The sequence below is a fragment of the Myzus persicae genome, unplaced genomic scaffold (genome assembly GCF_001856785.1).
Source record: "Myzus persicae strain clone G006 unplaced genomic scaffold, MPER_G0061.0, whole genome shotgun sequence".
NCBI lineage: Eukaryota > Metazoa > Arthropoda > Insecta > Hemiptera > Aphididae > Myzus > Myzus persicae.
The window spans coordinates 96,082-114,251 of NW_019104206.1; the positions used below are offsets into that span (position 1 = coordinate 96,082).

General features: G+C 28.7%; 3 protein-coding genes across 4 annotated transcripts; 1 reads left to right on the top strand and 2 right to left on the bottom strand.

The window, feature by feature from the left end:
• Positions 1-928: 928 nt before the first annotated feature.
• Positions 929-4,384, bottom strand: LOC111039978 (pre-mRNA-processing factor 6). Its single transcript, XM_022323670.1, has 2 exons — positions 3,784-4,384; positions 929-3,448 (listed from the first exon to the last, which is right to left on the bottom strand). The coding sequence occupies exons 1-2, from the start codon at positions 4,230-4,232 to the stop codon at positions 1,105-1,107; spliced, it is 2,793 nt and encodes a 930-aa protein (XP_022179362.1). The 5' UTR covers positions 4,233-4,384; the 3' UTR covers positions 929-1,104.
• A 190-nt stretch (positions 4,385-4,574) lies between these two features.
• On the top strand, positions 4,575-17,720 carry LOC111039980 (protein HGV2-like). The gene is made up of 3 exons (XM_022323671.1): positions 4,575-4,888; positions 16,080-17,095; positions 17,165-17,720. Exons 2-3 carry the CDS (start codon positions 16,086-16,088, stop codon positions 17,610-17,612), a joined length of 1,458 nt encoding a protein of 485 aa, XP_022179363.1. The 5' UTR covers positions 4,575-4,888; positions 16,080-16,085; the 3' UTR covers positions 17,613-17,720.
• LOC111039981 lies at positions 8,944-15,877 on the bottom strand. 2 transcript variants are annotated; one of them, XM_022323673.1, is made up of 6 exons: positions 15,246-15,877; positions 13,407-13,608; positions 13,047-13,329; positions 12,139-12,264; positions 10,436-10,573; positions 8,944-9,519 (listed from the first exon to the last, which is right to left on the bottom strand). In XM_022323673.1, the coding sequence occupies exons 2-6, from the start codon at positions 13,578-13,580 to the stop codon at positions 9,236-9,238; spliced, it is 1,005 nt and encodes a 334-aa protein (XP_022179365.1). In that variant the 5' UTR covers positions 13,581-13,608; positions 15,246-15,877; the 3' UTR covers positions 8,944-9,235. The 2 variants fall into 2 exon arrangements, with proteins under 2 accessions (XP_022179365.1, XP_022179364.1); XM_022323672.1 differs by lacking the exon at positions 15,246-15,877 and having other exon boundaries at positions 13,407-14,884.
• Positions 17,721-18,170: the final 450 nt, after the last annotated feature.

The following is an 18,170-nucleotide window of genomic DNA, read 5'->3' on the forward strand; positions in this document are numbered from 1 at the left end:
TTGGTAATATGTGAGGTGGGGAGGCAAAAGACAAAAGTAAAAAATTCCTAGTAGTTTTCAAAAAACTGATAAGCATAAACGGACAATTTTTAAAACCAGTTAATTACAAATTCGATTTTATTTTTTTGTAGTTACTCAAAAACAAAAAACTGTGGATATAACGAAATGTTTGTATGTCAATTTTCACTATATGATAAGATTTTTAAAATATCTCAACAATTTTTGAGCTATTTAAAAATATTTTGTATATCTTTTTACAAATATCAATAATATTCTTTGACAGTTTTATACCGGTAAGTGATGTGAGGATAACCAACAAGTACTATTTTCTGTATTGACATTATCATTAAGTATAATTTATTTGAATGTGCAATAAATGTATTCATTTTCAAACATGTATACACGAAATATCTATCTAAACATGTTTATTATAATTTTATAAATACATAAATGTATATACAGGATGTAAGTGGAAGACCGTTTGACCAGGTAAATAAAATTACTGTTGTTCTAATCAATATTTTTAATTTTTTTTAAATTTATATTTTATTGACTCAGAGCTACTAATCATAGATATTTTAAACTAGATAGCGGACTACAGGATAATATTAGTCGACAGTCATATGCCAACAGGGAAAAGTTGCATGATTGAAAATAAATATGTATAGCTAAACGTATCTTATTTATTAAATTATTTTGCAAACATTGCCCTATTGACATATGGTAGCACAACTTCAATGTTTCTATGGAAATTGGAAATGTAATATGCAGTTCGTTATCTAATTAAACAAACAAAAAAAAAAATTTTAAAATATTGATTGGAATATAAGTTATTTCATTTGTCGGTTATTCTTATTAGACTCTGTATATAATAAAACAATTTTGTTTAAGGACACAATTGTATTACATTATCATTATAGAATACGCATTTTTATTATTATTAGGTATACTATATTATCTCATACAGACATGTACCTAATTAATAAACTTTTACAATCACTTGAATAATATCAGTATAACTTAATAAAAACATTATTTTTAGTGTTTATTTACATTTTACATACTATTCTAACCCATAAATGAACAAATTATAATTTAAGTTCTTTAAATAGGGATAGGTAAATCTTTTGCAACCAACATTAAAACATTTTCAGTTGTAAGTCTCCAATTGTTAATGTTTTTTGATACAATACACCATGCTTCACCATGATGAGGTTCTGCAGCAATACACCTCTTTTTAATATCTAGTTGAACTTCTTCAGTTCCGTGTAATACTTCAAATCTATAAAAATATGCCCAAGCATCACCAAAATCTGGATCAATTTTAACAGTTCTATTAAACCATTCACGGCATTTTTGTAATTTACGTTCACTCCAAAATAATTTGGAGACAGCTAAAAGTACATTTACATCATGTTCACATTTTTTTAAAGCATCCACACTTTTAGTTTTTCGTTGTGGTCTTGCTTCTAAGAATATAGCTTCTGACCATAATATTCCAGCATTTGGACATTCTTGTAGTGCTTTGGCCATCATTGTGTTTGCTATGTCTCTCATACCCGCTCGAAATTCTATACGTATAGCTTCCAACCATAGTTCTGGATTATGTGGATTTTTCAAACGACCTTTTTCCAATACTGATCTTGCTTTGGTTAACATTTTTCTTTTCTCATCTAATCTAGCTAACCAGATCCACAAAGGAATAGAACTAGGACATTTCTTTAGTGCAGAATTAAAAGTTTCATGTGCTCTATCTACATCTCCTTGTTGTTCTTCAATCTGACCTTTCATTAACCACAATTTAGCATAATCTGGAAACTTAACAAGAGCTTCCTCGAGGATTTGTAAAGCTGTATCTAAATTGTTCAAACACCATTCAAGTTTAGCAGACTTCATCATCACTCTTGGAGTTGGCGCTGAAGCTCTGGCTTTAGATAATAAACGTCTTGCACGATCAAATTCTGAATTTTCAGACTCTAATTTGACAGCAGCAAGCCAAATTTCTTCTGAGTTTGGGTTTGCTTGAAATGCTAGAGATAAAATACCACGAGCAGCTGGTACATCACCAGCTAACCATTTTGATTTGGCTCCCATTAACCATAATACTTCAGATTTTGGACAATGAGCAACAGCTTTTTGTAACAATGTTTCTAAGGAATCTCTAGTACCATGATTTTTTTCAAAATAAGCAGCTCTCAACCAAATAGATTTTTTACTCGGAAAAGCAGCTAATGAATGAGAGAAAATGGCTCTTGCACACTCATAAGCTAATTGACTAGCACACGAATCAGCATCTTCCATCCAAGTGTGTTTACGGTCTTCGTCTTCTATTCCATATCCAATTATAGCTTTGATAAGAGCTTGACATGTTTTTACCGAACCACATTTTTCAGCTTCTATTGCTTCTTTTATCCATTGTTCTCTGTTAATTTCAACACCATTAGCACTTAATGAAGATATAGCGCGGTCTATGATTTTTTCAACCATATTTATATTACCATTAGCTTCTTCTAATTTAGCAGCCGTAGTCCAAATTTGTCTGTCAGTGGGAATATTTTCACGGGCTTTATTTAAAACTTTACGTGCATTTTCATAAGTTTCTAATCGAGCCAAAGCTAACCACAGATCAACACTAGTTGGACAACATTCAACAGCACGACTTAATAAAATTCGAGCATCTTCTGGATCTTCTAACTCAATAGCAGCTTTCCACAGTCTAACTGAATTTGGAATATGTTCTAAAGCTTTTCTGTAAACTTTTCTTTTACCTTTAGTTTCAGATTCTAAATCAGCAGCTTTAATCCAAATACGAACTGATGTTGGAATATGCCTAACCGCTTGGGCAATAACAGCTTTGGCAGTCTCTGGAGGTTGTAAACGAGCAGCTTCAAGCCAAAGATCTTCAGATTTCGGGTTATCTTCACAACCTTTCATGATAACATTACGGGCAGCTTGAATTTTTCCTGTTACTTCTTCAAGGCGAGCTGATGCTATCCAAGCAGGTGGATGATTAGGATTAGTTTCTCGAACAGACTTTAACAATAATCTAGCTTTTTTTATGTCATTGATATCTCCCCCATATGTTGGAATCATACTATGCAAATCAGTCAAATAGCCTTTAGGATCAACCACAGTTTGTCCCTCAACGGAGTCTGACACTTGGTTCAGTTTTACATTCATTAAAGTATTACGAGCTTGTCCCATTTTTCTCAAATCTAAGTCACCAGATGGAGTTAACATTCCAGGCGTAACAGCGCCATGTGGATATTGACTCATAAGACCACTTGCCGAATCAATAGAAGAAGTACTTTCACCACCAAGACTTCGTGAAAGTACCGTGTCTGGAAGTGGTGTAAATTTTTCAGCCCTAGGATTCCTTTGTTTACGATTTCTAGCATCACCAACTTCTGGAATATTGCGCCATTCGTCTTCGCTAACCATAGTCAATCTAAAAAGTATTACATTTTTAAAAACAGTAATTAAATATTGTGATGCAAAGTCTCAGAAGAGTTTAACCAACAGAAACATAAAAATTGTTTTATTTGAAAATACATAATAGAATACAATATATTTTGAAATGAAATAAAATCAACCCCTTAAATTATTGTCTGCTAGATGATAGCACAATTTAATGGAGCATTTGAATTGAAACATTAATTTTATAGCACCTAACTACTGAAATACTGTGACGAAAAAAAAAATTATTGGTGAACTTGTGAGTTAAACTGTTAGGAAACTGTGCTACAATTATAATATATGAATAATATACATATATAAATTTACCCTCTTTTTAAATCACTGAATTGTTGTTGAATCTTTGGTCGTTCCTGTCGATATTTCTCCAATTCTTCTTTCAATCTTTTCTCTCTGTATTCTTTACGTTTTTCATCCATTCGTTTATCAATTTCTTCATAAATCATATCTGCCTCTTCGTCATCTTTGTCGTATGGATCCTTACTGAACAATGAACCACCATAACCACTGAATTCATCATAATTAGAGTCATTCAAATCCTCATCATCATCTTCTTCTTCATCCTTTTTTTTTTTTTTTGTGGGTGGGGCATGTCTATCGTCCGAAACATCATTAGCATCTCGAGCTGGACCAATATCAGACCGTGTTGTAAATCCTGTCGCTCCTCGACCAACACCAGCGACATATCCAAGAGGTGCAGGAATACCGATAAAATGTTTCTTCACCTTGCTCACCAATGCGGCTGGGGGTGCAGCCATAGTTTAATGAAAATATCCTATTTAATTTTAAACTCTTAAATATCAACTAGAAACCACTACAGAATAAATAAATGTATATAATGCATCAAAATCAGACTATCAACTATCTATAGTTTTGTTGACTCTTGCCTGTTGTTGTTGTCTTGATCAAGGCACAGATTATATAATCTGTGATCAAGGTGTATCAATAGTCAATACACCAGCTTCTGTTGATTAAATAAACCAAATATTGTTTTTCCACCATGAATGAAGGTTTACTCCATGACTATTTAACCTTGAATATTATTGAGAAGTTTATCATTATAATTCATTGTATTTTTCATCTGTGAGAATTATGTTAGGTTATCCGTTATCTTTATTAACTCAACTAATTCCTAGTGATATTGCGGGTTTTTCCTTCTTTAAAATTTCGTTGTTATGGCGAATCAGTAACGATTATCATTATCGTAATATCCGTTATTAATATTTTACGTTATTCATTATTGGCTATTTGGCTATTGCTATTGTAGCTCTTACTGCTCTTAGACATTAGTTGATAGTTCTTTACCTTTTCGATTTGGTCATTTGCAGTTTGCACGTTTTTGTGGCTTCTTCTGACTCAACATTTATATTTTTTTGTTCAAGTAATAATTCTACATTTTCGTCTACAGATTTAGGTAAGTCACTAACAAGTTTTACCAACAAGTAGTTAGCTTTTAAAATGAGTAAATTGGGTGTCTTATTCATACATGTATATTATCCTACACGATAACATGTGCTTTTGTCGTTAGTGTATTCATTTTTTAATTATGGTCAATAATATTGGCATACATTTAATAGAATGTTTCTGAAAATCTATTACATTTGGCGGGAAACCAGTTTTTGTTTTGTTCGAAGTTTTTTTACAACTAAGCGAACTTTTGCATTGTTCCTTAAGTATTGTACACTTCAGAATTCGCATTAATATATAATAATGAAAAGATACATCTGTCCTATTGTATATTTATCAATTAAGTGACTAATAGGTACTCCAACCTATTCTTTATTATCATGTAATAAGTGTGCTCACTATTGAATAAAATATATATTTTATGTTTTAAGTAGGTACATATTAAACCAAAGAAAAAATAAAAAAAATAATATTATGTTTAGGGTGGTGGTATTTACCTTGAATTTACTAACATTTTATTGAGTTATAAAAATAATGTTATGCTATACTTATGTACGATTTGGAACCTACCTCACTAAAATTGTTTGAAAAATATATGTTATTATGCAATTTAAATAACCATAAATATGCAGTTACAATTAGATATAGGTATGGTGGAAATAATAGTATAAATAAACCTCTTTATTGTTATATTACTTTTACTCTAAAACATTTGACGGTTATAATCATAGGTTATATAATATTATGGTTGACAATCATAATGTAAGATACAAATAATAATCTCTTTACATTAAATTGATCAAAAATGATTTGGTTATCAGGTTAAATATGTACTTTTTGTAATATTTAACAAAGCTATGCAAAGTTAAACTTAGTATTTTATTGTACCACTTCACAAAAATTAATTTATATCTTACTTAGAATATTCTACAACTATCACAAAAAATCATGTTATTGCTAGAAATCCCAACGGTACTTGTTTGTTATCGCCCCGCCAGTACAACGTTGAAAATTTATCTCCCCGCCACTCATGTTTGCTATCACCCCACTATATAGTTATTTGTGCATAGGAAAAATAATGCTGGATGTATTCTGCCACAGCAATAGATTTTTGGTGGGATATATCGGAAAACCAAAGCGTGTTTTATTGTGAGTGTACCTGATCGATCGGAGAAAACATTGCTACCTATAATACAAAAATATATAAGACCAGGCTCAATAATTATGTCGGATTGTCGGAAAGCTTACAATAATTTGCAGCAAGCAGGATTCAAACATAATACTGTTAACCACACGTATAATTTTGTTGATCCGGACACAGGGGCACACACCCAAAACATCGAGAGGTTGTGGGGATCTGCTTAATGGGGAAATAAAAAGCATCGTGGAACTAATAGAAATTTTCTGGAATCATATTTGGCAGCCTTTTGTGGAGAACACGTCTCGGAAAAAATGATGTATTTGAAACAATATTAAAAGATATTTCTGAGTTCTGGCCTCCTTTGTAAATTTATAATTGTAGTACATTTTTATATTTATTTTTTTATTGTTTATTTTATTATACTATAATATATTTTATTTATGGCGGGGCGATAACAAACAAGTACTATCCCAACTTTTAGTTATAAGAAACAACCACATTAACAATTAAAATAAACTGTGGCTCAATAAATATTAAAATGTTTAGTTGAAAATTTTAATTCTGCCTAAATAATTAATTGGATGATTTGGCTCTAGGTCGAACAAAAAAAGCAAATAAGTTGTCACACAGAAAGATCAACATAATGATAATTTAAACTTACTTTAATATTTTGACATTGGCTATGCTAAAAACTTATTTACCACCAAGTGTAGCACTTATAATTTAAGCTACCTATGTATTGTCTCCGTCTTACACGTACAACATACCAAATTTTTATTCACCGGTATGTTTTGGTATTACAGTGAATTAACCTATTATCAAACTTTTAAGTAAAAATATAATCCATCCTAACCTAACATTTTGTGAAATTATCTAGTTCCGCTGCATCTATTTAAACTTTTAAGACGTAAAAGTAGAAACTGGGCTTGTATGTACCTACTAAATATGATGCAAATATGCATGATCAAACTGTCTAAATATGCTGTATATGCATTGAAAATTTAGGCCAAAATAAAAAAGGAAGTTACCTAATACATTTTTAAATTTAAGTTACAGATGATTATTAATACAGCATAATATCTTAAGTAAACTATTGTCAAATTATCATTGAAATTAAATAAATAATCTTAACTAAATCACAATTGAATTCATTAAAAAATGTTGAATAAATTACACAATTATTACAAAGATTTCTGTGAATTTTTAAAATAAATTGTTGAATCAACATGGTTTTTATTTTGAAAAGGACCAAAAAAATGATAGAAAAGTAATTTTTTTTATTAAAAAGTATAAAATATTCAAATTATATGTTATAATAACAAAATATCCTTTACCCCTCATAGTTGTGTATACGTTCAGTATGAATATGAAAATGCATACAATTCCAGTCTCTTTTTATAAGTTTTAACTGAAGAACAGTTTATTAGGTTCTTAAATGTTTAAAATATGATTCTATTATGCTTTAAAAAAAATCTTAAAATATTCTCTTAACAATTATCAGACTAGTAAAATATATGGTGTAAAATATGCCTTTTTTATTTAAATGTATAGTTATTATAATTAAACATTGAATTTTTTTAATTTATAATATTTATACTTACCATCCATTTATTGCACACCATGTAAGAATAGGTAGCTTAAACTTTAAAATAATTATTGCATATGTTTTCTTTGATAAATTATTTAAATTGAAAACATTATTTTTCTTGTGACAAAATATTTCAACTTAAGAAACGAACAAGTAATACAAAATATAAAATACATGCTGTAATTTCTTTTTCTAATTAAATTCCTGTGAATTCTGTACAGAATAAGTAAGTTGTCCATATTATTTATACCCCTGTTGAGCTGCTTAAAGCCAAAAAAAAAACCTACAAATCTGCTCCTTAGTTATAACTCAAAAACTACTAGTCCTAAATTTGTTTTTTATGTACTCATTCTCAGAAAAATATTTTGTTTTCAAAGATGAAGTTAAAGCTGTATGTTGTTATTCAAATAAGTAAAAAAAATTTCTAAAATGTTAATACTTTTTGAAATAATGAATGGTTCATGATGAAAGAATCACCCTGTATTAAAGACAGAGTACAATATATATGTATAAATAATTATGCTCTGTAATTTAAAATGCCACAAAAGCTATTTGAAGCAATAAGAGGAAGCCACGCCCCGATGTGTTGTCTCTTTCTTACAAACATACAACATAGCAAAAACTGTTTTGCGCAGGATAGAACCACTGGCTTTAGTCCTAGCTAAGCAACCAAATTTTCATACTATTAAGAGGAGAACATTTACTGTGCAAAATCGTTTTTATTTTTTTCGATATCCCGAATACAAAAAAAAAGTTATTCAAGTTTGTAATTATGAATTTTTGAACAATTAGAACTTTTCATGGATTGGTAATATCGAAAAATAAAAACTGTTTCATAATAAACTTTCTCCTTTTAATCGCATGACAATTTGGTTGCTTGAGCTTGGACTTCAACCTGAGTGGTTCTATTCATCGCTTAATAGTTTTTGCTATGTTGTATGTTTGTAAGTCGGAGACAACACATGCGGGTGTGGTTTGATTGGGGCCCCCGTTAGCATTGTTTAAATTTAAATAAAATGTTGTGCTTGTATGGCATATAAATGGTAAGGTATGACCCGCCAATACCCAAAAAAAAATACCTTTATACTCTAATACTATATGGATGCGATAATCTCATAGCATTCAATGTATTAAATAATTTCATTAAAAATTAAATCAAATTATTAAAATATATACAGGGTGTCCTGTGAGGTTAGGTATTATACCCATTATCAGTAGAGAGGACATGCCACCTAGACAAAAACCAGTTTTTTGCCGTGTTACCTATAAACAAAAATAATGAAAAATCACAAAATATTCAGAAAAATTATCTCTACAAAATAGATGTTTTCAATTGTTTCAAAAATAATAAAATGTATGTAGTCCTTGTTTCTGCAAGTCTAATAAAAATACAGATTAAATATATATTTACTATCTCAGGAGATATCGCAATGTGTCCTCAGGGGACATTCTGTATACCTGTTAAAATTATGAACAGTAAATAATTGTGATTGATGCAAATGCATTATGCATAATCAAAAATGTTTAAATACATTAAACTTACTGATGAGTTATTATTAAGTTAGTATCATAGAAAAAATACTAACTGGTTAATATGTGATTTGAATATAGATTTAGTTTTTGAACTATTTTATGGTGACTCTCATTATCTTAGATAAAATAATCCATAGAATGCTAGTTAAAATACATAAAATAACTGCTATCCATCCCATATTTACACTCCAGCCTAGTGAGTATATTCTAGCAGTCAACAATTGTTCCCAAAACTTCATTGTTTGACACATATTTCCACCGGCATTGATCATACCATCTATAAGTGCTAGTGATTGATTGCAATTATTCTGGCTATGAGTTTTTCTTGAATTATGTTTATTGTGCATTATTCCCAATGTGAACAAACCAAAAGTAGCTATAAAATAACAATAACAAAATAATGGTTCTACATCATATACTATGTACTTTACTCCGTATTAAAAATTGTTAAAAGGACCTTTTTGAAATTATTTTTTTGGTATAATTTGAAGTTTACAATATGACACCTAACATATTGTGTTTTTAACTCAAATTTTATGGTCTGTGTATGAATGCTGGTAAACCTAGGTATTACTGATGATATTTTGTCATACTCCAAATGTTTATTGTAGTTCAGCTTCTTACAAACAAGAAATGTGCACCTTAAGATAAAAAACCTGCTATGGTAAAAGTCTAATATATGAAAATAAAAACTAGGTAACTAAAAAAAATGTATGAAAGTGAAAAAAGTAAATTCCATTTCAATTTTGTAAAGTGTATTTAACGCACACATTTTCAGTTATAACATTTCAATAAGGTATAACCTATAAATTAATTTGATTATTTTTTTGTTCAAAATTATTTAAAAGAACCATTAACTATTTTCACTTAAATTGTATTTTATATCAGTTTATTATGTTATAATTTTTGGTAGTTGTATTTAATAAACAGTATATGCTAAAAGAAGTTAACTAAAATAATTGTACACATTTCAGATTTTATATTTCAGACTTATAATAGATTGTTAATTCATCCTTAGATTTACAATTTTCATTTGTTAAAACCAAAATTAGCATTAATCCTTATTTTTTTTTTATCCTAGAATTTACCAATCAATCGGTAAAAACCTGAAATTCTGACATTTTGTAGAAACTTTATTTTTAAAACCTAGGTTTTACCAATATTCATACTTAAACCTTAAATCACATGCACACATTTGAATTATTTATATAATATTTTAGAATTGTAAACTTGATATTTCATATTTTATGTAAAATATATGAGCTGGATATTTACAATTAACTAACAATTACCTGCTAATAAATACATCACAGCAGTGATTAACATAGCACTAATTTGATGACGGCAAATAGAAAAAAGTCCAATCAATGATGCAGTAACAACTATTATAATGCATACCAATGCACATGATATTGACATATTTTGCATTCCTTTAACATAATAAGTATAATAAGTAATTAAAAAAATATTTCGTAACATTCTTATAAGTAATAGATTATTACTATTTCGTTTTTTTTTCAATAATAAAATATTTTGGCTTTGTTTCTATAACTATTTAATAAGGTAGTCTACATATTAAATGTAATATTTGGAAGCCTTGAATTTTAATGTATAATTTTAGAATATACAATCAAAACTCAACCAAGTTAAGACTGCATGGGGTTTTAGGTTATCCTCTTCACTTCACTTGTCCTACAATATACTTTAAACCACTCTAAATGAATAAATAACATTATATTGGTACCCGAAACCCAATTCTCAATAATTTATGTCTATATGCCAATGTCCAATATTATTTATATATTGTACAAACATCCAATAAGATGACAAAATGTAAAATTTCCTTTTTTTTATAAATACTGAACAGTTTTCCTCAATGCTAAAATTCGAGATTCCTATGTAATACGTACATTACAGTGATTAACATCTCGGCGACGAAGTTCACTCGAACCCTGCAGTATTCAGCTGAGCGGCTGCTTACTTACTACCCCCTCTTTTAAAATGAAAATATGTACACTACTCAAAAGTATTTATTGAGATTGAAAAAAATAAAATATTTCACTAATGTGGAAGATAATATTTCTAAGGATATTTATTATTCTCTAAAATATGTAGTTATTAAATTCGGTCCTAAAAATCGCATAAAACCGTTAAAAATATAAATTATTAATATGTGACGTATAAAATTAAAATTAATTTATAGAATGTAAGCTAAATAACTATGTCGTGCATACTACCTATTTTATATTATGTGAATAAATGTACAAGAATTATGCAGACGTACCAATTAAAGCATGATGTTTACAAACATAATATAATAAATATATATAATATAATATTGTATATAGGTATAAGTAAGAAGTCTAAAAGTAATAATGGCGTGACTAATTTACTTCACTATTTTTATTCATTTAACGATTTTTTTTTGTACAATGCAAAAAGAATGACTTTTTAAAATAAGTTAAACATATTATTGTAGTTATTAGAACTGGTAATGTCCTAAAAACCCCTCAAAATTTAAATACTGCACTCCCATTTTTTACTTTAGGAAAAATTTTAACCATTAAATATACAGTTAACAAAACGTTTTGCAGGACTTCTCAATTTCTAATTTTCTACGTAGACTATATGAAAAGAAATTATTCTCATTCTATTTTCCGTTGCTAATCAAGAGTCTTATGGATCCGTTGAAAAAAATGATGATTAATAATATTCGATTATAATATAAATTCGTTGTTTGTACGTTACAAAGTTACTTTATTAGCAAAACTTGAGTGTAAAATGATTTGAAAATGCAAAATTTATTTTTATTATTATTCTGATTCTAAAATACATGTAACGTATTTGTTATAAATCAAGCATCGTTAGATTTGGAATCAGATGAGTGCATCGAAAGCCCATCCCTAATTATTATTTATTTTATATGGCTTAAAGGCTAGAATAATGAAGTTGATTCCAATAATATGATAATAACAGGTTAGATATTATTACTTACTATGATGCCAGTCCGGTTTAAAATATTCTTCTTCTGGAGGTTCTTCAGCTAAATAATTTACGCATTTGGGTAGCACGGATCCCATTTTATTATTTGTTTCTTCATACAGTTGTTCTAACTGATCTTCTGAGAATTAGCAAAAATGTTAACCATAAATTATAAATTCTTACATTCATTTAGATGTATACTTTCAATTCAAATTGATTAAAGTGATACATTAGATAATTTGGGGTGCTATTTACGAAGTTTTTATGACTTGTGAGTGCATGACGCCATAATTAATAAAAACACAAATGAAAGATTTGTTACAAAATATATATTTGCGCCGCCTTGGCGGCCATTCTGCAACTGCATTTCATGACCTCTCGTCTTTACTTTAACTGGTGTTAAATTAATTATTTTACCCGTAAAAATAAATGTTTTATATTTATACTGATATGTATTAATAATTCATTTTATATTTCTGATTTTAAGTGAAACGATCTAAATACTTTGGAGTAAGTTGATATTTTTCCGGAATATTAAATTAATCAAATTGTTAACTCATATCTGCATATATATTTCTCGTTGGATACTGCAAATATCGTGTAGCATGCATCTAATTTATACTATAATATATTGTGCATTTTATTTTCTATTGAAATTAGCTCGTAATGATAATAATACGAAAATAGCCATCCAGATTTATTTTACTATTAAGTATAATTGTATTTCCTTTGGTTTAACGAGTAATAAATATAAATTGTTTAAAAACACCGACTTTCGAAAACCTTGTTAGGAAATAATAAAAAGGATTGTATATAAATCCATTAGGTGGCGCCGTTTTGTCCTGTCCTTAGTTTAATTTCACGTTTGTTTTAATACTTTAAATGTATACGTAGTGTTATAGTTAAAATTGATAAAAGTACCTGTTAGAGAGATACATAAAGTCCAAATTCCACCGTACATTGGTACAAGTATAACTGTAGTCGTTTCTCCTGTTTCGTGTAATAGTGGTTGTATGTCGTAAAAATCCGTTTGGTGGTATTGATTTGCTGTAGCCAAAACTAATAAGGCATCTCCATTGTTTACCGGTGATGGCTTTGCAGCATTAATTGTTATTTTTAATGCATTCCCATTAACTAGCCATTCGGTATTTACGCTATTGAACCATTTTGACGACGTATTTTGTGTTTTCAAAACCGAAATTGCCTAAAAAAATGTATATTTATATTTTATCATGGGTACATTTTTCTGAATTAGTTCTTATTGAATTCTTGAAAACTTACTTCTTGAAAATCCCAATCCATATTTTCCCAATGATTAGTCCAAACAGATGTGCATAACAAAAATGTTGTACACGATGAAAGTATGAGCGTGATGGTGAGGAAAAGTGTAAGTGGTTGTATCAATATGCAGCCCTGTGCCTCCGTTGGCCAATAATGAACCGTCACAGTATCCATGGTCTATATTTTATAAACTACGTTATGTCTGTAGCAGTAAAAATATTTTAATTAATTTTTAATTGTTATTTTATGTATGGTTTACTTTACTGTGGGGACATATTTAATTTTGCAACTTTATGAAAACGTAAAAACGGTCAAATTAAATAATCAATTATATTAATAATATTCATTTTTACGTATGGTACTTGTATTTCGCACTGTACATAATTTAAAAAATATTTCTCTGATCTATATTTTTTTATAGGTATCTGCTTTAATATTTAGTATAAACACCTGAGACATTATTATGTATTTCTATTTTAAACTGTATCACAATTCACAGTTGACTTCTTATTTTTTTTATCACAAGGTCGTCACTCGTTATACTTCTTTATTATGTATAGTTAATAATAATATACAATTACATGTAGGTATACGACATTTAATAGTAATTAAAATAGTACACAGCCGTATCGATTTCGTTTCTTTACTTCATCGTTAACTGATTAAAATTCGTAAATATTTTAGTACATAATGTTGTGTGCTGTGTTATGTATTTGAAAAAGATTTACCTACTGCATTATATTAATTGTTTTATATATGTTGTGCCATTGATTAAACTGCTTTTCTCATGTCCATTTTAATGTCTTTGGGACATGGGCACCGCAAAGGGGTGCAGTTGCACCCCCTGGCTTTTCAAAAACATTTGAAAATTCAATTAAAAAAATTGAATTGTTTTGATTCTGTTTTATTTTGTTTAATTATTTACATCATTTCTATTATTTATTATTATACTTATAATATTATATATTTTTTAATTAATAAAGGTAAACGCCTAGGTTTTTTTCCAAATTCTTCAATTGAATTTTGGATTTTCTAATCGTAGCCACTAGCCCTCTTTACATTGTAGCCGTTGAAAAAAAAACTAAAATAACTTTGTATCGTTATACAATTTGAAAAAATATTTTTACATATTCAATTATTATTATTACTTTTATTATTACACAAGCATTATTTCTAAATCAGCGTATACTTGCACGATGCACCCCCTGATAAAATTCCTGGCGCCGCCTATGGTTAGAGATACATTTTTTTGCAGTAGGTTCATTGTATGGTATATATGCCATTTTACCTGTATCAAATATAGTTTGGATTTGTGGTTACCAAATATTCCTTGGAATAATTTAAAAAATAGTCTAGTTTCATATTATTGCTCAATCAAACATACAAACTGTTGGTACTTTTAGTTAAGATATAAAATTTAAATGACTTATCATTTAATATCACAATTCACTGATAAAATCATCTCCATTCTTAACAATTATAATTTTTTTTTTTTAATTTTAATTTGCATTTCATTTTAAAATAATTATAGCAAAGCGATTACAAAAAAAAAATTATGGTTTAAAAATATGTTTGTATAATGAAAATTAATGAATAATGATGAAATCTTATTAAAATAAGTGCTTACTGCATATTACAGTTAAACTAATTTTGTCATATGCTTGTAACTAATTAAACTAAAAAATATAACTGCACATATATGACAATTATATATACATATTATATATGCACGTATTATAATTTATGGTTTTTAATGTTCGAAATGTACGTTTAGATTTTAAAGTTTTTTAGCTTTTTTTTAATGAAATCAACTATATTTATAAAAAAGCGTGGCCTTACCAATAAATATAATATCGTTATTAATAATAAATGTATTTGGTGTAGGTGTTAGTCCAAATATTAAATGTACTCCTGATGATAAATTTAGAACTACAAAACCACACGACTACTAAGCATTAATAATAACTAGGTGCTGAGTAGACTGTTAGACTCCAGTGTGCGTGAAAGCAGTAAAGCACGTTTACCCCGATCTATAATATCTGGAACTGGGGTATAAAGGGCGCCAAGCTCTAATAAACATTCTCGGCTACAAGGATTGCCAACATAAAAAATTATGTTTACAATAAAAATGTATTATACTGATCTGTACATTTGTAAAGTTCACTGTGCATGCTGGATTAAAAAGTTCAAACTTTCAAAGACATTCACAATGGCATTGAATTATTAAAAACCTTTATTAAATTTTAACTTAAACATCGAAATTCTACAAACCGTGTTACTATATTATTTTACCCCAGTTCCCCCCCCCCACTTAACTTAGATTATTGTCATTTACATTTTTCAGATAAATACAAATAGTAATTAAATTGAAGACACCTTACATTTTTAATAATTTATAAGCTTAAATTTAAAATTTTATAAAATGTCTGAAAACTAATGAATTCTGTCATATGTATTACAATGTAATGTGTAATAATTTATTATTACTAATAAAATATATGACATAATTGTCTGGTATTTATTCTTTAAAATAATATATGTTAAACATTGAATTATTATTGTATGTATGTAACTTGTTTTACCCATATTAATTTTATACAAACAATTAGGCACACAATAATATTTAAGCAAATATCACCAATAGTTACTAAATATGTACATTTTTCTTTTTAGATTAAAATGCCTTCTGAAGTAGTACAAAAAGAAGCTGAGATTGATGTCAAAGAGAAAGATATTATTGGAAAAATAGATACAAAAACAGGGACAAAAGAAAACGATTCTCAAGAATCCAAAACAGAAGAAATTCAAACAGTTGATAAACCCGAAGAGCCCGAAATCACCGAAGAAGAATTGTCTGAAAGTGAAAACAAAGAAAACGAGGAACCTACTGTTGAAGATATTGAGTTGCAAAAAAAACGTGCCGATCAACTTTTAATTGATGGTAAACGTCATTTAATAATTAAAGATTTTCAAGTAGCTGTTGATGTCTTAAGTGAAGCGTGCAGTCTATTTGGAACCATTTATAGTGAATTGGATGAAAAGTGTGCAGAGGCTTATTTCAATTATGGTTGTGCGCTTCTTGAACTTAGTAAAAATCAAACAAGTCCTGTTGGACTAGAAGAAAAAGATGAGGAAGAAAATGACGGTGAGACTTCATCTGAAGAAATGGATTCAAGTAATGTGACAAATGAGGATAGTAAAGCTTCTGTATCAAATACCACTGTTGAAGTAGAAGAAAAAGAAAAAGAAACAGACAATGTTGATGACAAATCAGCTGAAAAAAAAGATGAAGAATTAATTGAAAAAAAAGAAGAATCAACTGAAAACAAAAAAATTCTACCAGAGGAAACATCGGTTGTCGAAGAAGAAAATGAAGTTAAAGGACAATTCACTGAAAAAGAAGAAATGTCTGTTGATGAAATTGAAGAAAAATCCACTGAAAAAGAAGAGGTTTCTGTTGATGAAGCAGAAAAACCAGATGAAGAAGATGTTGGGGAAGATGATGTAAATGATTTACAGATAGCTTGGGAAATGCTTGACTTGGCAAAAGTGATTTATAAAAACAAAGATACTGAAGAATCAAAACTCAAACTAGCTGAAGTATTAATGAAATGTGGAGAAGTAAGCATTGAAGATGAAAAATTTGAAACAGCTATTCAAGATATGACTGAATCCTTGGAAATCCGAAGGTGAGTTATTGTTCTGTATTTTTTTTTTAAATTATAAGAAATTTGAATTAATAAGTTACGTTTTTATAGGTTATTATTACCAGAGGACAGTCGTATCATTGCTGAAACATTATTTCAATTGGGCATAGCGCAGGAATTGGGTGGAAGCGGTGAACAAGCAATTGAGCTGCTAACTGAAGCAGCTGCTGTTTTGAATCAAAAAATTAAAACCTTGGAAAGTATGGACAATGATAATGAAACAACCCAGGCAGAAATCGCCGAAGTTAAATCTATTATTCCCGAAATACAAGAAAAAATTGTAGATATCAAAGAACGTAAAAAGGCTGCTGTCAGTGCATTGTTGGCAGCTGTGGGTGCTTGTAACGTAGCTACAACAAATGGTGAAGCATCGTCAACATCCAAACAGGCATCCAACATTGGCCATTTGGTACGCAAAAGACCTAAACAAGAGGAAACAGCAGATGCAGCTCCAAACAAGGTTCCTAAACTTGATGACTCCTCAAATGCCAAACAATAATTTGGAAACTATACATTTGTTTAATTTATTATAATATTCCTCCAGTTTTAATCGTTGGTTTAATTTTTATTTTTTAAAACTCCAAATGAAATACTTTGTATTTTAATTAATTAAGTGAATTATTTTTGTATTTTTTTTCTTTAAATTAAGGTAACGTAACATGAAAATAAAAATCAAGACTGTCTTTTATCATATTCATTTTTTTTTTTTTTTTATGTTCACATTACTTCCACATCTTATTAATAAACCGTCTAAACCCTATTTAAAAATAACAATTCTGCAATATTCTATTTACACAAATCTTTGAATGGTAAACATGTAATTTTACCAGTAACTGGACCACTTGACCACAAACCTTAGGTTGCACATCAACACATAAATTATCTGAATCTAATTTTATTAGTTCTGTTCCTCATCTAGCTTGCTACAGTCTACTATTATTACTCTGCCACCAATATTTGAATTAACAGTTTCAATGTGATTTTGATCCAAATTTAATTTTACTATTTAACAATAAATGAACCAAGCATAAATAATAGCATGTTGATAAATCATTAC

Bases quoted from the DNA above. Each gene is read 5' to 3' on its own strand.
- LOC111039978 (XM_022323670.1), bottom strand. From the start codon at position 4,232: ATGGCTGCACCCCCAGCCGCATTGGTGAGCAAGGTGAAGAAACATTTT. The intron at 3,449-3,783 runs GTAAATTTATAT...AATACTTTTTAG, and splicing joins TTCAGTGATTTAAAAAGAGG to ATTGACTATGGTTAGCGAAG.
- LOC111039981 (XM_022323673.1), bottom strand. From the start codon at position 13,580: ATGGATACTGTGACGGTTCATTATTGGCCAACGGAGGCACAGGGCTGC. The intron at 10,574-12,138 runs GTAAGTAATAAT...ATTATGTTAAAG, and splicing joins TAAACCGGACTGGCATCATA to GAATGCAAAATATGTCAATA. The intron at 9,520-10,435 runs GTAATTGTTAGT...GTTATTTTATAG, and splicing joins TGTGATGTATTTATTAGCAG to CTACTTTTGGTTTGTTCACA.
- LOC111039980 (XM_022323671.1), top strand. From the start codon at position 16,086: ATGCCTTCTGAAGTAGTACAAAAAGAAGCTGAGATTGATGTCAAAGAG. The intron at 17,096-17,164 runs GTGAGTTATTGT...ACGTTTTTATAG, and splicing joins GAATCCTTGGAAATCCGAAG to GTTATTATTACCAGAGGACA.